This window comes from Pseudopodoces humilis, chromosome 3 (assembly GCF_049639895.1).
Source record: "Pseudopodoces humilis isolate 2021_Gansu_Grassland_sample_001 chromosome 3, ASM4963989v1, whole genome shotgun sequence".
Classification (NCBI taxonomy): domain Eukaryota; kingdom Metazoa; phylum Chordata; class Aves; order Passeriformes; family Paridae; genus Pseudopodoces; species Pseudopodoces humilis.
Genome location: NC_142202.1, coordinates 22,209,059 through 22,230,864, shown reverse-complemented (window position 1 = coordinate 22,230,864; position 21,806 = coordinate 22,209,059). Strand labels below are relative to the sequence as shown.

Genomic DNA, 21,806 nt, shown 5'->3' with positions numbered 1-21,806 from the left:
CCTGCTGTGAATGTGCTCCCAGGTGGAGGGAATGAGGAGCAGGGGCTGGTGCAGGTGGGCCTGAGGCTGCTCACAGCTGCTGAGGCTGCTGTTGCCCAGCTGAGCACAGGGCTGACGGGCAGCGTGCCTTTGAGCCTTTGCAATCTGGCACTCAAATCTGGGCAAAAAGTGCTGCAGCTAATTACCTTTGGTTTGAAATGCTGTGGGGCTGCTGAGGGGAGAGAAACTGATGGGGAGCATTGTGTAGCCCCTGCTACCCCTCCTGCACTGAAGCTTGGAGCGCTGCCAGGGAGGCTCCAAGGAATGCAACAGCAAAGAATATAGTGAAGAATTCACAAAATGAGCACAAAAGCCTCTAGAGACCCCCAGAAAAACTACCAAAAAAACCCAAGTGAAAGTACATGCCTTCACTATGGTAATTGTCCCTTTTCTAGTAAGTATAAGGACAGTGTATAACATCATGCAAAAGAAAACTGGATTTTCATGCTGGCCAGAGAAACAATGCGAGTGACGAGAGATCCTGTCACACCACATATGACAGTGGATGCAGAAATGGTGTTAAAAATAGCTCCTCATTGTGCTCCTTGGCTGCTCTCCGTACAGTTCCGCCCCAGCTCAGCAGTCTGAAAGCTTATGCTTTATTGCTGTTTTTCTTGAGATTAGATTGACAATCCCATGCAGTGTCTTAATACAGGTGACAGCCACATTCAGCAGACCCTTGTGTGAGAGGATGGAGAATGAACCACAAAAATGGCTGCAAAGCTCACAGGGCCCAGGCTGACATCCTGAAGACTAAAACTTTGTATAAACTTCCAGCATGGCTTCTGGCCTGCAGGAATGACTGCTGACTGTGACCCTGTCACGTGTGTTCATCCTGATCTGAAAGGATCTCCCATTCCCATGACCTTTGTTTACTGATTCCCTTGCTAAGGAAGCCAACAAAGTAACATTCACTGCTGCCTGTCACTGCCAGGGGCTTCCTCTGTGGGGTCTGTCTTTGTGTAAGTCCATGGTGAGGTCACTATCTTCTGCAGCAGATGACAGGAAACCAGAAGGTTCTTTGATCTCTGTTTTCCATGAGTTCTGTAGAAGTTCTCAGATACTGCAGTAGTGAACACAGTCTAAAACAAAGATCAATTACAGATATGTACCTTCAGGACATGGGACAATCATTTCAGACAGGTCACAGACAATCCTCTGGGGTCTGGTGATCTCTTTTTGCTCTGCAGATACCTGGGCACGACTGAGGTCCACAGCACTGAACACTGCCAAGGGTGTCAGGATATTCACTTTACAGAGCACCTAAGTTTAATTTACAGTGAACCTGGAAATGTGAGTCCCTTTGCACTGATATACAGCAGAAAAACCTGAAAAACAACCTGAATCATTTACAACCAAAGCAATAACATCCCACTGCTCCACTGATAACACTTGAGATACAAACCAACAGCAACAAAACTGCTAGCCAGAAGTTCCAGAGAGTAATTTAAAACCACCTTGTTGATCTTATGAGCATATATTCAACACAGAGAAAAGCACACCAAAGCAACAGTAATGTATAAAATAGTTTATTACTATAATAAATAAAATTAAACTTCTTTTTTTACAAATATTATTTGTGCTTGTTTAAAAATGTTGACTAGGGATATCATTAATGGAGGTGGCTGCATTTGTATCTGAAACATTCCCAGACAGTGCGTATGCATACATACATACACACACTGTCTATCTACTGGCAGCTGCTTTGCTGACCACAAAAATAGTATCTACTCATTCTCTGTTTCTAGTCATGCTTCATTGAACAAAGTGACAAATGCAAAGAAAAAGAACTGAGAGTATTTGGTGGATTTCTGAAAGGATAAAAACAAGTGAAGTACATTGAAAAGCGCCAAAGCAACTGCATTAACTGCATATCAATCAAGTGTCCATGCAGTGGTGGCTAAATATTGAAACGCAGACAGGTCTCCAACAGATGTACAAATATTGATTGTATGTAGGTACAATAATATAACACATTCATTGGAAAACTTGGTATTTCTTTATATAGTAATTCATCCTGATACAAGATTATTGAACTTCTTTCATCTACAGCTAAAATGATTCTTTTTCTATGTTAGTGGTCACAGATTTAGTGGGAAGAAGAAAAAAACCCATGAGCCTTTCAGAACAGGTAGTGAAAACCCTGAACTGTTTAGTTAATATTAGGCATTTGGATCTAGTTACAGAAATGTTCTGGGATTACACATCAAATATGTTTACACAACACTCAACAATCAGCTTGAAACAAATTACAGTTGCAGGTAAATTCACATTAGCTTTGTTGATCTGTAGAAAAAAGTATCTAAACCAAAACACTTTTGCAATTTGATGGGTTGGCTCCCTGATATATAAAAGTGTATAGACAATAGCTATGTCTCTTTGTTTTATGAGGGGAGAGGGCAATTGGAGTAATTAATTATCCTAATAAGAAGGCAATAAGTGGAGAAAGAAATGTGATTACCAGCAAGTGATTTCCATTAGATTTAGAAAGCTAATCAAAGTGCTTCATCTTTAGGCAACACTGTAAATACTACAGAACATTAAGAAGGAAGAAGAATGGAATCACAGTTTGAATTATATCACTTATGAAAGGGTCTTAAGGCTAAATGCTGGATATATCTTATTGCAAAAAAAGCTTTATTTTAATTTAATTGAATCAATGCTTCCCACAATAATGTGGTCAAAATGATGTCAGATTGGAGGACGCAGTATCCTACTGTGCCTCGCCTCAAATCTCTGGAGCTTCCCCTGCACGGGACTCTCTAAAAAGTTCGTCTTGATGTATCACAAGTGCAGCTAAAACACAGACTTTGTTATTGCCAATACACCCACAGGAGACTATGTGGAAATGAAAAATTTAGTAGAAGATGCTTTTTACCACCTAACACCAGGACAAGAAAGCAGAGGTGCAGCAACCGTGTTTTTTGCTGCCCATGAGAAGAAGGCTAGGCTCAGCACCTTTGAGACAGCCCCTGGTACCAGAAAAAAAGTGAATCCATCTATTCCACCATCTCTCTTGCAGGAAAAGCCATGGGAAACACTACCAGGGCAGCTTGGCTTCAGAGATACTGTGAGCCAGAAACAGCAGCTTATGAGCCTTATCCCCAGTAACTAGGATACACCATTTTTCCAATTTCACATGAATTTCTCTTTCCTGACTATCATGATCCTCACCAGATCTTCTCTCAGTCACACTATTTACCAGACTCACAGTATGAAGTTGAGGCCAGCTAGAAAAATCAAAAATCATGGCCTTAGAAGTTCAACAGTTAACAAACAAGACACTAACAGGACACTCAGTGGATGTCTACCAGGAAGATTTAAGCTCTCTTCTTGGACTGGAATTAATGAGGAATGTGCTTTTACTTAACAGAAATGCAATCCACAGACTTATCTATACATAGATATTATATATATATATATGTGTGTATGTACACACATCTGCACAAGTGTAATCATACACATTGTTGTTTATATAGTAAAGACAAATTATGTAGTAATTTTTTTCACAGATTGGTTAAGAGTGATTGAAAATATATCACCAGATAGTCACAGTAAGTATCTTGTTCAGTTCCTTAAAGGGAAGTACTGTAGAAACAGAACATCACCTTCGAAGCTGTTAAACAGGGTGCCCGCTGGGATTCAGGCCAGAACTGTGGAAGAGATTTAAAGGAAGAATGGTGTTTTCAAAAGTACACTTGTAATACCAGACAGAAGTAAATGCATCTGAACAAAGTAGGGGTGAGGGCTGGGGTTTGATTTTTTAATCCTTTTTCACGTGCTGCATATTTGTATTCTTTGTAACCACTGAAGCATGAACTTTCAGAAGTTCCCATTTGACCAAATCATAATACAGGTTCCTTTTCTCAACTACCTTCTTTTGGCTGACATTTAATTACACCATATAGTTAAAGTGGAACACATCATCTCTTTTAGAATGATGCAGGTCATTTAGCAGGTTGTTAAATGGCAGAAGCACTATGCCAGAACAAAGTTAAAACTGAGGCTTTGGTTTTTGTTTGGGTTTTTTCTTTACACTGTCTACAAGCATTTTCTTGTGAAGGGGCAAAGTCTTATTTTCAGAGATCCTTCATTTCTAAGGTGGAAAATAATTTAAGTGAAAAGGCTTAACCAACATGTAGAGAGGAACAAGAGAAAAAGGAAAAGCTGACAAATAAAATCAAAGAACTAATAACAATTATGATGGATCCGCATGCCATCCAGCCATAGGCATCTGTCTGAGTGTAAGGCTCAGTGGAGAAAGATGGATTTGTAACACAGGGGCTGTCAGCCACTTTTTAAAGGAGAAGTACTGCATCAGCAGAGCCTGAGCACCATAGCACAGGTTCAGATTAGTCCAAGGTTCAAAGGAGTGGGCATGGATTTGTTCATTTTTTAACCACTCGGTAGTCCAGGGAATCCAAACACCAAAGCTCATCCTAGATAGTATTTTTTTTTTTTTTTACTCTCTTACAACAAACACAGGTTGCTGAGGGATTATATACTCTCCTACAACCAGTTTTAGTGCCTGACAGTTCATAAAAATGGGTCTAATCTCAGTTACAGCTGTACAGGTCTGACTGACCTGTCAGGGCTCACCTGGAGCAGGCACACTGAAGGTGTCATTGTAAGGAGTAAGCAGAGTTTCTCTGCCATTTCATGACCGTAATAAAATGAAATTTGGTCATAATCTTCAAAGACATTAAGTTTTAAGTGGAATTCAGGAGTGTGTTACAATCTTTGAAGGCTTTACAAACAATAAATGTCTTTATAGGCCATTGTAAGAGCCTGAAAAAAGCCTTAGAAAAGGACTGGGTGCACCCACACACTGTTATACAGTGTGGAGAGGGGTTTGGTATCATTCTGAGTATCAGGCTACACAAGAAGCATCCCCAGAAAATGGGGACTTGTCTGCCTTTGTTCACAGGCTGGGCAATTATTACAATTAGGGGGCTTCTGGGGCTCATCCTGCTGGGATTCCAGGCTGGGCAATCAGCAGCAGCAGAATAACCTTTAACGTATCCCTGAGGGCACACAAAAATATCACTGAGAAACATCAATTCAGTATCAGCAACAAAGGGCCAGGTAACCTGCAACTGCACATTTAATTTTAGGTCTGCACTGCAATTCTGGAGATACTAGGCACATACTTGGGAGGTTGTAAACATTTCCTCCCTTGTCCACCTGGGATAAGCTCATGTCCATGTTTATCCAAATGCAGATAAATGGGTGACACTTTCACAAAGGATTTGCTAAGACTTTCAGCCTTTCAAAAATTTTATGAAGTGTCATGAATATCATGCTGGTGAGGAATTTGCCTGGATCAGGAAACTGACTCCAAGGCAGTCTCTTTAAAACTTGCTAGAACTTTTGGAAATCAATTACAAGTCCTTGTGTATCAGTACACCTGGGGTTTACTTAGGTGGTAGTTACTGTCTAAGACTAGAAAGAAATCATGACAAAGTTCATCACAGAAACTGTGGATGGATGGATTTCTGTGGCAGCCATGCCATTGCTGTTGCAGGTAACTGCTGCCAATTAGAGTGATTAAAGCACCAAACACAAACAGCATGGCTTTGGTCAGAAAGCACCTTCCTCAGCACTGCAGGTCTGCAGAGAGCAACTGTAAAAGACACCAGGTACCACTGGAAAAACCTAAACATGGAACCAGAAATAAGTTGAGGAAGTAGCTTCTTGGTTTCAGAGCATCTCACTTTCCTGCTTGCCTTTTCTTGTGGGAGAGAAGAAGATAACCTACGTATTTGGATCCAAGAGTTGTTTCTCAGGAGTATTTCAATCCTTGGGTATGAATTCACAATCTGTGGGCACCTCCATACCAAACCAAGGAGTAAGACAATGAAAGCCAATCCTAAACCACTTGCCTCTGGACTTAGAAATGGTGGTGCTGAACTTGGAATAATTGTTATCTTTGAGAGCAAGGGCAGTTGCTGCAGGAACAGGTACAAACAAACACTCTGACAGCAGGACCTGAGCTGGGAGGTTTGCACAGCATGGCCTCACCACTGTGCCAGTCATCAGTGGAGGTCCCAACTCCCCAGGGATGTCTGACACAGTTCTGCATTGCATTGTGCAAGCATCAGGCCAGCAGAAATCATTAAAATCGATTGTGTTCCTTGCCTCTTCTGTACTTAACATGAATGACAGTCTTCCCCAAAAAAATCCCGTGTTTCTTTGTAAAAGACTTAGTACCAAGGAAAAAGAATGAGACTTAACACACACAGCATTAAGACCTATTGCCATTAAAAATGAAAACCCCTTAAAGTGTGGTATGGTACCATACTTCCAAGATCTAAGCTACTGTTAAGCAGTGAACATACCAGATCAGTGGAGTGAATATATTGTGGATGTACACCTGTATCCCAAGGCGAGAACAGAAGTCATGATACCATCTATGCTACCCCATATGAATAATGAAGAATAGTTTTGGTAAAGTGCTTCAATCTTTCTCTGAAAAAAGTTATGAAAATATAAATTTTGGAAACATCTCCTTCTTTAAGAAGCAGATCTCTTTGTTTCCTTGCTACAATAGCACTTGCATACAGTAAGCACTGTATTTCTACCTCTACTATCCATTTGCTTCCAAGCTATATTAGATCAGGAACAATACATCTGGATGTAGAGGAAAATGCCACCATCTAAAATTGTTAAAAATTCTGTGAAAGCCTTTGGCTACAATGAGCATTATCAAAACAGAAACTTCTGAATAATAATTTAACAAGAATTAAAAGAGCAGATTCATAGCAGAACAGGACATAAATGCCACAGTATATTTTCATCGGGAGGCAAATCTGCAGGACCTGTTAGTGATGTTTCAAATATGTTGAGCTGCTCTAAGGTACACTGCACACCCAACCCTCTTGCAGCTGGAGTTTAAAGCAAAAGTAGAAAACGTTGAAAGACCTCTGAGACAGAAGGTAAGATTTTCAAAAAACATAAAAAGTTTTGAAAAAAACCAGATCCTTGATTCAATGAATGACAGTGTGGAAGATCCCATTTATTAATAGGTCTGAAATATGGTGGCTATTTTTGAAGATGTTGCCAAATGTAATTGTTTCAACAATATGTCAGTTTGAAATTAAAAAATACAATTTTTTTTTCCCATCTTATTAGCCCTTCCTTGACTACCCAAAAGAAATTTCAGCACACAATGAAATACATGTCTCCTACTGCTCTTTGCATTATTACAGCTATATGAAAATATACTGTGACATCCAACATGCTGTAGAGGTGACTGGGACTGTGACAGCAGCAACAAAACAAAAAAACAAACAACCCACCAAACACTGAAAATATAAGCGTCCTGGCAAGTGCTTATTCATATAGGCATAACTCGAGCTAGGGACATAAGGCATGCTCCAAAAACCTCAGAGATCACCTGGGGCTCACAGGGATGGCTGCTGCTTTCAGAATTCTTATTCCAACATCCCAAGGGGGTTGGAGGGGAATGAGGACAAAGGGAGAAAAGAGAAACTTTAGAAACTGTACCCTTGCTGTCAAAAAGGCTTCAAAGTCAGCTGCCATCTTGACATGAGGTTGCAATTCCTGTTAGCATACCTTTTTAGACAGAGGGAACATGCTTAGTGAATGGGTCCCTCTCTCGTTTTCAAGAAAGATTAAATGTAAAGTGTTAGGGGGCTTTTTCTTTGTTTGTTGGTTTGTTTGTTTTTAAAAAGAAACACCTCAGCTAGCTCCAAACACGTCTCTTTCTGATTCTGGAGACTGCGGCCTTGATATTTCAAACAACTCCTGTGGCGACTGGGAACTTCTTCTTGAGGTTAATATCCTAAGTATCTCAGCAAGCTGATTTTCTATATTGGTCATTTTTGTGTTTAAAGCCTTGATGTCCTCTTTCAACTCATGTTTCACTTCTAGCATGGTGGCCTGAAGAGTCTGTTCTGGGATGGGATAAAAGGAATGCTTGACCTCGGTGAGGACTGGGCTGTGGTCCTGAGGACTTCTTGTCTCCCCAGCATTATCCAAGCGCAAGTCACTTTTTGTAATGCCACTGTCACAAGAGTCTGTCTTCTTCAGGGTAGCTTCTCCCGAAGCTTTAGTTCTCTCAGGTAAAGTCTCCATGGACTCTGCTTTAGAGACCTTGTTCCAGTCTTCACCTTTCCCACAGGCTTCCTTGAACTTGGCCCAGCCTTTCCGCCGGGGGTAGTCCCCTGACACCTTACACGCCACGTGGTCTGACGGCGGGGCCTGCAGCTTGGCCTGGTCGGAGGCCCCGGAGGTGGAGGCGGGCTGGTACGACACAGGGGTTGCTGGGCTCTCCCGAACAGTCACAACGCTGGCCTTGACCACTGCGCGAGCAGAGGACTGCTCCCCAACAGCATTGCCCTTTTCCACATCCAGGTCGTCCGGATCTCGGCCCCTCTCTGCTGCAAGCCGCGCTTCCTTCTGCTGCCTGAACCTCTGGAACAGCCGCCGGACCGGGTGGTCTGGGGGTAAGATCAGAGGTGCTTCGTTCTTCCTCTTCATTCTCTCCTCTTCTTCCCGCTTGACGTCACTGATTTTCCGGAACACAATCTGCAGGAGGAAAGAGATTTCACTCCATGATTAACTGCACATTTGTTAAGGGGGAAAAGTTGAAGAAAGAATTATTTGAAAGAATCTATTTTAACTGAGAAGTGCACAACCTCTGCACATTTATAGCAACATTTTCAAATGTCTTATGTTGTGTGGAACATGGTTTATTTCATTATTTAAGAGCAGACACCATCTGTCCTATAACACCAGAAAGAAAAAAAAAACTGAAGAAAAACACTTCTCCAGCTCTGACAGGTCAACAAGGCAGTGCCATTGCAGATACAATGATCCCAGGAAGATACTTGTGTTAAAATGTGACTTCTTATATTTGTTTTCCTGACTGTGGTTTAGTACCAAGTTTCTAATGTTACAGAGCCATTCTCATCAGTCTCATCTCTGAGCTCACTCACTGCAAAAGATCTGATATTATTTTAGTGCAGCTGGGCCACTCATGGTGCCAGTACAGCCGAGACTACTCTGAACTATTTGGCAGTAGTTTGCAAAGTGCTTCTTGCCCTCCCTTCCTCCCCTATATTCTTCTAGAAGCAATGTGCTGTTTAAGGATGCAAAGCCTGACTCAGTCCCAAAGCCAGGGCCAAAAGGACAATGGGAGATGAGCTTAGCAAGACATGGGGAAGCTGCTCATGGTTTGATTACCTCAGAAGCTTGTAGAGCTTCATGTCTTGATTTATCTCTTTATTGCTATGCAAAGGAGAAAGGTTTTGCACAAAGAAGCGTTCATTTTCCGTCTACCCTCCTAATTATATCTTCCTGAGCCTCTAGGCTAATTGGTCTCTATAGGAGCAGCCCAAGGATCCCAAAGTACTGATAAAAGCCTCACAGTGTCCCAAGTGTAGCCAGGCAAGATTTCTTCCTTGTATGTGGTGGAAACACATTCTCTTCACAAACTCTGTGCATTTTACATTAGTATTGGTATTTTCCAAGCAAACCCAAAAACTCCACTCTAGCACTAATGAAGAACCAGTAAATAGAGTAGTCTTGTTTGAAAATGAGAAGTCCCCAAAGCTGAAGTTTGCAATACAGAGGGTAAAAGATGCAGCCCCCAGCTTCTACTGAACACTGATACCTAATCCCTTTAGCTCCTTTTGGGAAAATCCACTCAAAGACCTTACATTTCAATTCTGAAATCACTTTGAGATTCAAATCATTATGAGAAAGTGTGTAAATAAACCCAACCCTTTGTTGCACACAAATTTAAAATAAACTAAAGTTAATAAGTACTTCTTCACTGGCACACACAAAATGAATGTTTTTCCAGACTCCAATGCTTCTTGACAGTTTTGTCATTGTGAGCAGGGAAAAAAACATCTTAACAGTGCGTCTTTGGAAGGAAGAAGTTGTCAGACTTGGCAGCATTTCCTAAATACAAAAGAATAAAATTAGCAGGAAGGATATTTTATTTCCAAGCTGCAATTAGGAAACTAAATATGAGATAAGAATAAGAAAACAGGGTACTTGACAGTCTTTTTTTTCTTCCCTCCAGGAAACTCACTATGCAATGAGCTCAGTAGAAAGTGGACAAAGCAGTGTAATCCTTACAAGTGAAAGAACAGCACTCACAGAAGGGAATTCAATGCAGTCCTGCAGGCTAATGGCTTCCCACATACTGGCAGTTTCCCACTTTACCTGAGGGATGACTATCAGCCCAATGTTAGGGCAACTGCCCTGCTCACTCTGCTGGAGCCAGGTGATGCCAAGCAGGGTCTCAGGGGGTCACTCCAGCAAAATCCTAAGGCTGGTTCTGGGGGCACAAAGTCCCCAGCAAACCAAGGCAGCTACCTGACCAAGACAGGTCAATTGGTCCCTGCAAAATTCTGTGTCTCCAAGCCTTCCCTCTCCTGGAGTTTGTGTGTTAGGTGTGGACATCCACATCTGTGCCAGATGTAGCTAACACTTAGGTCTCACTTTGTACATTTGTGCATGTTGTCTTGGTCTGACCTATGGAACAGGACTTGCCTTAAATGCTCAGAAGGGATGTCTGACTGGCTGGTGCAGTGGTCACACTCACAGGAATCATCAGAAGAGGCTTTTCAGACCCAGAGGCCAGGATGCTTTGCAGAGTCAATGTATGGGCCAACCCCTCCTCCACACAGCCCAATCAGCACTTGTCTGGAAAGAACTGGAGCACCTCTCGCTATTTAATGACTGATTTTTGCAAAATAAATGGGAAAGTTATGTGACAGAAGCTGTCTCTGCTACTGCACCATGCAGGAGAGACCAAACGAGCAAGTCTCAAGCAATCAATCCTGTATTAACAGCCAGGCCCAATCCATATTTGCCCTAGTCACTGCATATCAAGCATTTAGTAGCATGATCTCCATGGTGATGGACACAATAAATCTACCAACAAATGCAGAAAGGTGAGCACTGGATGGACCAGCTGTTGGCAGCACTTATCCACCCACAAGCCCCCACTGCTGTCCATGGCACTGCCTAGGTGAGCCCTCCCTGTGGATGCCAGGCACACTTGGCCATGGAGGAGCTGCCATCAGCCTTCCCACTGTGTGGTGGTCAGACTGAGAGCCCTGAACACACCTTCACTGCTTTGCCTTTGGGAAATCAGACTGCAGCAGGAACAGGAATGTATGTAGAAGGAGATTTATAAACACTGGGTACTTGCCATGGGTACTTGCTACCATGCTAACGAGACCCCTAATTTCCATTTTCCACAAAACCTTACACCAGCTCCAAGGGAAGTACATCAGGCCAGCAGCCACTGCATGAATGCAGAAATACAACCCTTGGGTCTCCCACCCTGCTTGGCATCTTCTACAGATATGCATTTATGTGACACGGTGTGCTCATGTGGTGCAAGTCAAACATACACACATTTGCCAGGGGACATCCCTCCAACTCTTGGGTTGGCTCCTTTTAACTGACTCATGAGACACTGGAGAAACAGCTGTCAGAGGGCAACTTCTCTTCGGGAAGCTCAGGCAAAGCTGTCATTTGTGTCCTTTTTTGCAAGTTTGCCAGCACCATATTTCCTCCAGACAGCTCCACATTTATGTAGTAAGCAAAAATATTACAGCTACGCAAAACTCAGCAGTAATTTAAAATACTTTAATTAACTCCATTTTGGATTTCTTCTGCCTTTTTTTTTAAATTAAATGCAAGTCCTTATAAATAAAAATACACATAACTTTAAAATTTACTCTTTTCTTTCAAATTCTAAGGAAAACACAGCTTTTAAGTGGTTTATCTTCAGCAGCAGCCAAGTTATTCAGAAAATAGATTTCATTTGTTGTAAGGAAGAGAAGTCTGGAACTACTCAGACATTTTCATATAGAATTTGATAGGGCTACAAATATGGACCTTAATCCAAGTTAAAACCCAAAATACTGTGGCAAAGATCCCAAGACAGCTTTTAGAACAATTCCTCTTTATCTCTTTCTCCAAGCATTCATGTCTGTCTGGGAAGTGACAGAGCTTTATACCCTCAAAATCTCCTAGCCTGTGTATCATACACTGCTCAAACACAGAGGATTTCACAAGTTTTGCAGTTCTCCATAATACTGCACTCTTCAAGACCTAAGCACACAGGTTCCACAGAAAAAAAAAAACTAGTGTGAGCATTTTAACAGTATGTCAAAACCAAAAGATGTCAAAACCGAAAGATGGACAAAGAACCTAAATTGAGATGAAATAAGGTGAAATTTAAACACCAGGCCCAAAGCTGGATATTTCACACGTCCAATCTCAAATCTCATTTCATAATTCTGCTTTTATTAAAAAGGTGCTGAATCTTGTACCTCCACAGGGAAGCTGCCCAATCTGCCAGAAGTTGGAGTATTGTGAAGGTATCAGCCTAGATTTGCCAAAACCTTAAAAATAGCCCTGTTAGGCACAGATTCTTGCAACTGTATAAACATTTAACCAAGGCATGCAGTGATGATGACTTGATAACAATTCTATTTTTTGTAAAATGCACTCAGAGACAAGTGGAGAAATGCACTGACATGTACTGCTGCACTCCTGCTCCCTGATGTCCCCACAGACCTAAGACAGAACACTCTCTGTAACGATATTCCTGCCTGTGCATAAGTCCTGTCCAAGAGAAAAAGACGGGGTTACACCAAGCACTTTTCCCTTTCCTCAGTATTATCTAGTTATGAAGATATAGTTTTAAGTGACTTTGGGTAAAACTCTGCCTCTTTTGAATCATCGTAGAATTTTCAAGTTGTATTTCTGGAGTCAGTGTTTTTACAGATTAAGGTCAAAGTATTAAAAAAATGAAGTAGGCATAACTGAATATTTGGTTGTCAAATGTGGAGTGCCCAGCAACTGTTACAAGGATTTTACTGTGCTCAGCACTGAAACTCAAGCATCATTTAAATAACAGAGCATGGACATTATTTGTGAATATTACTTTCATAATTTCGTTATGATAAGACCAGGAGAACAGATGGCAATGTGACCTCCAGGCATAAGGCAGGCCACAGGGTTGCTCTGCAGGGGTATTCCCTGGCAGGAATCTTGTTACCACTAGATTGCATCTTTTAGAAAAACACCCAGTTTGATGGCAATAAAGAATCCATCATGATATCGTGATGAAACATTGCTTCAATTTTTGATTCAAGGCTAAGTTTCATAGAATAATAGAAACATAGAATTATAGAATGGTTTGGGTTGGAAGGGACCTTAAAGGCCATCTAGTTCCAACCTCTCTGCCATGGGCAGAGACACCTTCCACAAGACCAGGTTGCTAAGAGCTCAATCCAACCTGCCCTTAAATGCTTCCAAGAATGGGGCATCCACAACTTCTCTGGCAAGCCTCACATTGAAGAATTTTTTCCTATTATCTTCTAATCTAAACTGACTCTCTTTCAGTTTCAATCCATTCCCCTTGTCCTGCCACTACATGCTCTTGTAAGAAGTCTGTCTCCATCATTCTTGTAGGCTCCCTTCAAATACTGGAAGGCTACAATTAGGCTACCCCAAATCTTCTCTTCTTCAGGCTGAACAATTCTACTTCTCTCAGCCTTTCCACATGAGAGAGGTGCTCTACTATTTTGTCCAGTGTCTGTAGTTGTTCTTGTCATGAACAGCCCACTGTTGGTTGTTCACAAACTCCACCAGAACAGAGCTGCCTGCCAAGTCATGGCAAGTCATGTTCTTGGCCTCTCCCCACACTCCCAGAAAGGTAATCAACAGAAGGGCAAGGCAGGAATGAGGTATTAGCAACCAGATTTCAAACTTGCATGCCAGCACTGCATGAGACAGACTAAAAGATCAGGGGATGCTACATTTAGACATATTGTGAATACATTGAAAACCTTACCATGACAAATGCTGAAAGAGACCTGCCTGCATCTGCAATGAAAGGATCTTTTCATCCTGTGCAAAAACATCCAAGTTTTTTGCAACTCCAATTTTTAAGGACTGATCCAAGACCCACAGGAATAGCTAGGAGTATGGATTTCATCATGTTTTGAATCATGGAGTTACAATTATGAGGCTTCTAGCCACAAAGCTGCTGCTATTATTAGCTCCACAAGCGTCCCTTCTTTCCACCTCTATAGCATGCACAAATACTGCAAGATTTGGCAGGTCTTCTTCAGCATAACAGCAAGTAGCACGGTATTTTTCTCTGGTGCTTAATAATTCTCTTTCACAGATACAGAAACATTCCCAGAGTCTGGAAGTGCCAAATATCATAAACAATTAAAAGCTTAAAATTACTTCATACAGTGCTCACAGAAAATGAACTTAAGCGTGAGGAAAACAATCATGAAAAGGCATTCATTATTACACAGTCCGTCTAGGATCTGCCAAGAACTGATGAAAATATCTTCAGGCTGATGTTAGTCTGATGAAAATTGGATCCAATCTTTCTTCCCTTTTTTATTTAATTTTTTTTTAAGAAGCAAAAGGGGAGAAAAAATTAAGAGAGACAGAAGGCTAACAAGAAAAATGCTTTTGACACTGATGTTAAAGAAGCCAAAGCTGCATGTGATCAGCATAGAGTGTGATGATGAGGAATCCCTGTAGCAGTATATTAGCAGGTGTCAGGGCAAAAGGAGCCTGTGTCTTTTGCAGTTATATGGGATGTCTTGTCAGAAAGGGGTGTGATGGATTGACATTTAAGGAACAAAGAGAAACACCTAAGGAAGTTAAAGCTGCTGGAGGCTGATGGAAGTTTTTCTCCTGGCCAATAACTGGCCACTTCTGAGAACTGACAGTAGTTTTGACCATTGAAAAGTGAGATGAACCTGTGAACACCACCTTAAGACCTAAGCCCGGGAATTTCTTGCTCTCTTTGGTTTCCAGTTTTTGAAGAGGTAACAGGGCTCCGGTTCAGCCTCATCCCCCCAGACCAGACAAGGCCACAGGGGGAGCAGGGCTGGTCGGAGCTCTGCAGGTCCCAGGGAGGATGGAGACTGTGAAGTGACAGAAGCCCCTTCTAGGAGGGCTCGCTGGGCCTTGTACTGCCGTTCCCTGGCTCGGCTGCAGTTTTTCTGCCGCTGCTGGGTTTCACCAGAGACTGCCGAGTAAGGAGAGGGAAAGCCATTGGCCTGCGGCGTGCTGAAATAGTAGCCACACTCCTCCAGAGCAGCTGTGAAAAAAAATCTTCCATCATAGACAGCTCCAGCTGCTGCCCTGGCAGAGATCACAGAACCATCCACAAGGCCTGGGCAAGATTTTAACTCTTTCACTACCCAGATGAGACTTGCAGATTAATCCTTTTTTCCAGAGAGAGGGGAGGAAGAGAGAGAGTGATCAACAGGTAAAGAGACAACATAAACTATCAAAGACAGTGAAGAAAGGAATTAAGCTTCAGATGGGGAGAGAAATAAGGAGATGCTTTAATAAGTTGAAGTATTCTTTTGCTAAAACTATGGAGATGGACAATAGTGTTCATCAGAATAGTGTTCAACAGAAAAATCTCCTTTAATTCATGACATTTTGGGAGGAATAGAGTATTTCAAAGTGTGGATTTAAGCAAATGGTGAAGTAGTTGTGATCCTATAAGATGCTGGAACAGAAAAAGAGAAGTAATAGTTGCTGAAGATTTGTGGCCCTTAAGAGGCAAAGAGAAAACTTCTGTTTCCAGAGATGATCACAGAGGCAGATGAAGAGCACTTTTGCCTTTGAAGAACTCATCCTTAAAATGACACTCCTTGAATCATGACCCAAGAACACACCTCAGAGTGGTGTGAAATGGGAGGAAGGGAGTGATGGCAGAGTTTCCGGGCGGCTGGCACCAGAGAAATAGAAAGCCATGAGAAAATGGTTTTCTTGTGAAAAACTCCATAAATTGGCAGAAGAGAACTTATTTTTCTCTACAAAGACTGATGAAAGGACTATAGCAAAGTTGGGACTGTTTTAACCACCAGGTTTTTTTGTCTTCATGTTGTCATGTGAACAAGGGGAATAGTTGGGTAGTGGGGGAAAAGGGTTTCTGGAGGTTTTATTCTGGTTTCTTATTCTTGTAGTTTTGTTAATAAACTTTCTTTATTCCTTTTAAGTTCTAAGCCTATATTGCTCTTCTTCTAATCCATATCTCACAGCAACAAATAAGTAAGTTTTCTAGTGATTTTTTTAGCTAATGCTTTAAAACCATGACAGGAGGGAATCACTGGTCCTACCTTCTCATTAAACACAGGGTCAAGAGAATGTGCAATAATGTTGCAGAAGTCCTTAAATTCCTTCTAGTTTTACTGTCTATAACAGCAGCATTTCAGTTCTGCTTCTGAAAAGGAACAAGTGTCTCTCCAGTTAAGGTGACATCCCTTCTGGGCACTCACAAATATTTCTAGTTTTGATGAATTATCTGAAAATTCAAAGCAAACTAAGATTTGGAAGGTCCTGGCAGTGGGGCTGTAAAGGAGTGCTGGCACCAGGAGCACTGGTGTCAGCAAACCTCAGGAGACACAAAGCCCAAGAGCCCAACATGTGGATGGGCACAGCCTTTTGTGCTGTGGGGTGTCATCACCCTGCCCTTGAGATAGAACAGTACTCACTTACTTTCCAAAAAACAGACTTCTGTGCACTTCACTAATAGACAAGTGCTTGGAAGAGACACAACTCCGTCATTTCATGAGCATCCAGGCTACCCGGGTGAATAGAGGAAACAAGGGTTTCTGTCTCTACAGAACAACATCGAGGCTAAATGTTACTGTCAAGAGCACTGTCGGCTTCAACAGTGCTGAAGCTGCTCTCTGTGACAGCCTGCTTTGCAGCCTGATTACAAATTCTAGAAATACCAACTCAGATATTAGTGTTTAATCGTGTCACTATTACTTATTTAGAAGTTCTGCACAACTCAAGGCTCTACTCCTCTATGTCAAACTTCTCATTCTAATTCATGTTTACAGGCTGTGCTAGTGTTGAGTGAAAAGGGAAAAGCTTTTACAAAAATACTACTGAAAATGAAACAGAATTATGTCTAAAGCAATTAGTGGAAATAATAAAAAAACCCTGCCTGATCTGCAACAGACTTCCTAGCAGGTTCTGAGGCACTAAGAGACATCTCTTCCCCAAAACAGACTTTAAAACATTGTCAACAGTAAACTCAGACAAGTGCACAGCTAAAAACTAAAAACCACACTGGTTTGGACAGACACAATTACAGAGCATTGTATCTCACTTAACAACCTCCTTAGAAAGAATGCAAGAGAAACAGAGAAAAAGTATCAAGATACATATATTGCTTAAGATCTACTAGAACTTCATTATTCTGAAATGAAAAGTAGCTGTCACAAGCAAATAGCTAATGTGCAAACAAGAGCTTTAGGGAAATTATGCCAGATCTGAGTGGGGGAATGTTATACCCCTGAGAACTACTATGTCCATCAAGATGTGAAATGCTCTGTAGGACCTTCTTGTTTCTAGTAAATTAGGAAAAAAATAATATTTATGAGCTTTGACAGCCAAGTGTCAGCAGTTTCCAGCAGCAACTCCTATAAAATACTATTTTTGTGTTTGTTTGGGAGGGTTTTTTTGCATTGTTTTGGTGAGGTTTTTTTTAAATTTTCTTTTTTAGCACATGGGGTGTTTTTCTAGCTGTGGGCAGATATCAGACACACTAACAATTCATGTAGTGTCATCTTTTGTTCCAGATCAACATACTACCTGCATTCTTGTGCAGACAACACTGCCTGAAAACTGCTTTAAGGAGAGCCCAAGGCACAGCAGGAACTTACCTCTCTGTCACCTAAATTACAGCTATACAAAATGTCATATAATCTGTACAACGTGCCTTCTCAGGACTCAGAGTCTGTTTCTCCAAGCTCCCTGTGGCTTGCTGCCATTTACTAAGTTGGAAGAAACCAGGCAATTTGCGAGAGTCAAGGATTTGGGATTTTTTTTTTCCCCACCTCTAACTCAGACATAATTTCACTTGAGATCTGAAATGGATGCAGGAGTTGTAGAGCTGAGAAAAGCAATGATGTGTTGAGGGAATAGTTAAATTGTATAGTTTGCTTTCTGTGATTACATTTTGAATACTAGCTTGCCATTAAGATAATTTCCTCTTAGCTAGTGTCTTCATTCATTTGTTTTTCCTTCTGCTCTTACTTATCTGCTTTTCTGTCATTAGGCTTACAGTGATTGACAGGTATTTTACTTTCCAAGAGAGGAATCAAATGTATTTTCAAATGTATTCAAATTAATCAGAGCTTACCAAGAGCTTACGAGTCATTCAGCTGCCTTTGAATGCCCACTCACAAACCAATCCACACAAATACAATGCTCCATGTTCCCAATGCACAAGGGTTGCGCAGCTCTTGAAATTATAAATTGAGAATTACACTCAGATGAATGTTGGCTGCATAAGTTGCCTAAGATAACATAAACTCTCCTTTATGTGTCTCTCTCTGAGTTAACAGGTCTAAAGTTCAGCTATAATATTGAAGAAAAGCAAACTAACCTGCAGCCCTGCATGGAAAGAGAATAAATCTTCTACCCAAGTAGGTGGTCCAGTATGGCTGCACAGTCAAGCACCCAGTGGCACCCAACTGGTCTGTCCTTTCCCTGTTCAAGAGCTTGGATAACGTTATGCGAGAAGGGAATAAACTACTTACAACTGAATGAGAATCAGCAACAGAAAAAGTGCATTGCTTACCATTTCCCAGAGCAGCTGTCAAACCCTTTCAGCCCTAACTAACAGCCAGGAATTTAAAACCTTGAAGGGAAGACAAGAATTGACTGTAGTGAGGTGCTTCAGACCTTTTCATTACAAGAGCTCCTCTAAACTTGCAGTTCCTAGAAACAATCTCTTGTCAGTTTCCCACAGTCCAGATGCAGCTGGTGATGGTAAGTGATGGCTCTGTCTTCTTTATTGGTTGTCAAAACTGATAGCTGTCTCCCATCTGCTAAATCCACAGTTGAGCTAATTAAAATAGCCAAGGTCTGACTGATCCCTCCAAGTAACTTCACAGAGAATCCTTTAGAGCTGAATTTCTTGATTTTGTTTCAGGTATTTTAGTTCTTGAAAGCAGACACTGAAGTCCCATGCTGAATGTAGATTCCAATACTGGCAGAGGTAGGTGATTTCTGTCTCATCAGTGTGTTTCATTCACACATCTCCAAGAGTTTTACAGCGATTTCTTAATCCTTCCAATATGACCAATGCCATTGTTTTTAGTACTTATGTGGCACCAATGCTTAGAGTTCTACTGGACTTTCAGTTTACACACGCACAGAGCAAAATGTCATTATCCAATGAAGTATAATGGCCTGTTTCATGGGAAGACATCACGGGCCCAGCATATATTGCAGTGTCTCATGTCTGCCACACAAGTATTTATCAGCAGTTTGAACTGTTACTTGTGCATCCCTTTCTGATACAATTGGTGAGAGTTCACCCCTACAAGTTCCTCTATATAATTTGTCAAGTGATTTCAGATGCGCTAAACTTAAACATTCAGAAATTTCTCCTGAAGAAAACACCTGCTCTAGAAGAGGAAAACCAGGATAATTCAGCAGGAGAGCATTGTTTCTTCACAAGCAGACTGTGACCCTCATTTTTAAAATATTTACCATCATCTGTATTTTAAGAATGACAAAGCTAGATTTGAATATTGAAAACCTCTACACACCTTTTACCAGGAGCAGTAGGAACCACAAACTCCAGACTCCCTGAGACCATCAAATGTGAGTCTAAAATCCAGCTTTAACCCAGCCTTGGTTTGTATCACACCTCTTCCCCTTATACAGATACGGGCATATACACAGCGGTTCATTCATCCCCAAATGCCTTTTCAATCATAGTTCAGGCTGCATTTGCAACCAGTTTTGTTAACAGGTTTTGTTTAGAAAATGTGTGTGCTTGCATCTGACTCTTGGACTCCACGATCATGGTTTTGCCTACCTTTTTCTACCATGAGTAGTTGACAATACTCACAGACAGCAGAAAGCAAATTCCCTTTTTCCCATCTGCCAAAAGGATATGAATGCCCCTTTAAGAAGCACAGCTCTTATCACCACATTATGGGGATAAAAACTCAGTTCAAACTCCCATGTGCACAGAGATGCCATGAGGGAAGCCCTCCTTTCCCTTCCCTCCCTTGCCAGAACTTTGCCCTGTGATGAGGTGACTGATGAGATGCCCACCCACTGCAAGTGAGACCCGGGCCAGGATGGCTGAGGTTAACTCAGGAGAAGCTGTTCCAAGGCTCCCCTGCACTTCATTTTGGAAACACACACAACAACAGGACATCCTGCCTTCAGCGCTACAGAGACATTCTTAGCCAGTGTCTCCAACAAGACAGGCTGAAGGAAGTTCTGCTTCTAAAAGTGTGAATTGGAACTGAGGTCCCTCAGCTTCCCTCAGGCAGGTGACAGGACTAGTGCTCCTTCTCCAGGTCCTCACCAGGAGGTGAGATCCCTACATTCTGACTCCTGCTTCAGCAAACACCCTCACCACTGATTCAAAACAGAAAAATCTCAGCTGGGGAGACAATGACACCTAATCCCAGAACCCCTCCTGGATAGCAGGCATTTGGGAATTCTCTCCATCTTCTCAAATCAGTGAGAAAAATTAACTTCCTGAACATGAAAATTATCCCAGTTTTACCAAATAATGTCCTCCTTCTGCTCTGCAATACTAAGCCTTCATTTCCCCAAACTAAAATGCTTCATTTCATCTTACAGAGAAGCTCTTCATTTAAGCTTTCTCCTCTTCTCCTATTTTTCCACTTCACTGAGACAATGCAAAACATTTAATTTTTTCATTTGAGAGGCAGGCAGGTTTGAAGAGTTCAGCTTTGTAGCTTAAGTGAGGCAGATCACAGTGTGTGCTGACATGGTTACATGCTTTTAAGTGATCAATAAAATATTGATTGTTTAACTATTGTGCTTTGCTGTCTCTACCTCTTCCATGTTCTAATGTCACACTGGGCTAAACTTAAATACTTCAGGTAACATCTCCTTCTTTCCTCCTAAGGAGCATTATGAAATCAGTTTTCTCCCTGATCTCCTGTTCTGAGATGAGAGAGGTGACACAGAACTCAGCCTTGAGCAAACTGCTTCTCTTCCACTGGTAGTACTGGGACATTAAGCCTTAACCTCTAAGCATCACTGAAACGTGATATATTTTAGTTTCAGAGTTTTACTGGTATCCAGGAGAAAACACCACCAATGCCATATCTCAGATTAGGAGTGGAGCGAAGCTTAGTAATCTCATTTTAACTCCTCCTCACACAGCATCACAGGCTCTTTAGTTCTCCATGTGCATTTATGGTTCACATTCACATAGCATAATCTTCTTATTTTTAAAAGAAGAGAGGCATCTTTCAAGGAGCTTGTCATATTTTGTTTTGTTACCCATTTTCTAGTCTCATCTTTTATATGAACTGATTCTTATCCCAAGTGTAGGAAAGTAAAACACCATCATCCTGTTCAGAAATGAAGTCTGTGAGCAGCACGCTATACACTCACTTCCCTGAAAATGGGAAGGACTGCAACCATGGAGAGGTTGGAGAAGCTGCTGGAAGTCAGGTGGGTTTCATGTTGCCACAGACCCATGGCAGGGGCTGCAACATTCTGCTTTGTCACCATCACGTTGCGAAGTTGTGCTTGAGGAGAGGAAGTAAAGGTTTTCCATGTCTCTCATACAACTTGGGGGACACAATCAAGGCCTCAGGCACTTGAGATTCAACTGGGACCAATTCCCAATGCAAAGCATTACCTAAGAGTAAACATTTCAATGGTGCTGTGAAGTTTTTCTGTTATGACAATGATTGTACTTGACT

The 21,806-nt window shown here is 41.6% G+C and overlaps 1 protein-coding gene across 3 annotated transcripts in view; it reads right to left on the bottom strand.

The window, feature by feature from the left end:
- Nucleotides 1-7,025: 7,025 nt before the first annotated feature.
- KCNH1 (potassium voltage-gated channel subfamily H member 1) overlaps nucleotides 7,026-21,806 on the bottom strand; it is a 173,886-nt gene continuing 159,105 nt past the window's right edge. For all 3 annotated transcript variants that reach the window (XM_005523359.2, XM_088052716.1, XM_088052715.1), the window contains one exon: nucleotides 7,026-8,589. In XM_005523359.2, coding sequence (XP_005523416.1) covers nucleotides 7,741-8,589 — 849 coding nt within the window. In that variant the 3' untranslated portion in view covers nucleotides 7,026-7,740. The remainder of the gene's footprint in view (nucleotides 8,590-21,806) is intronic.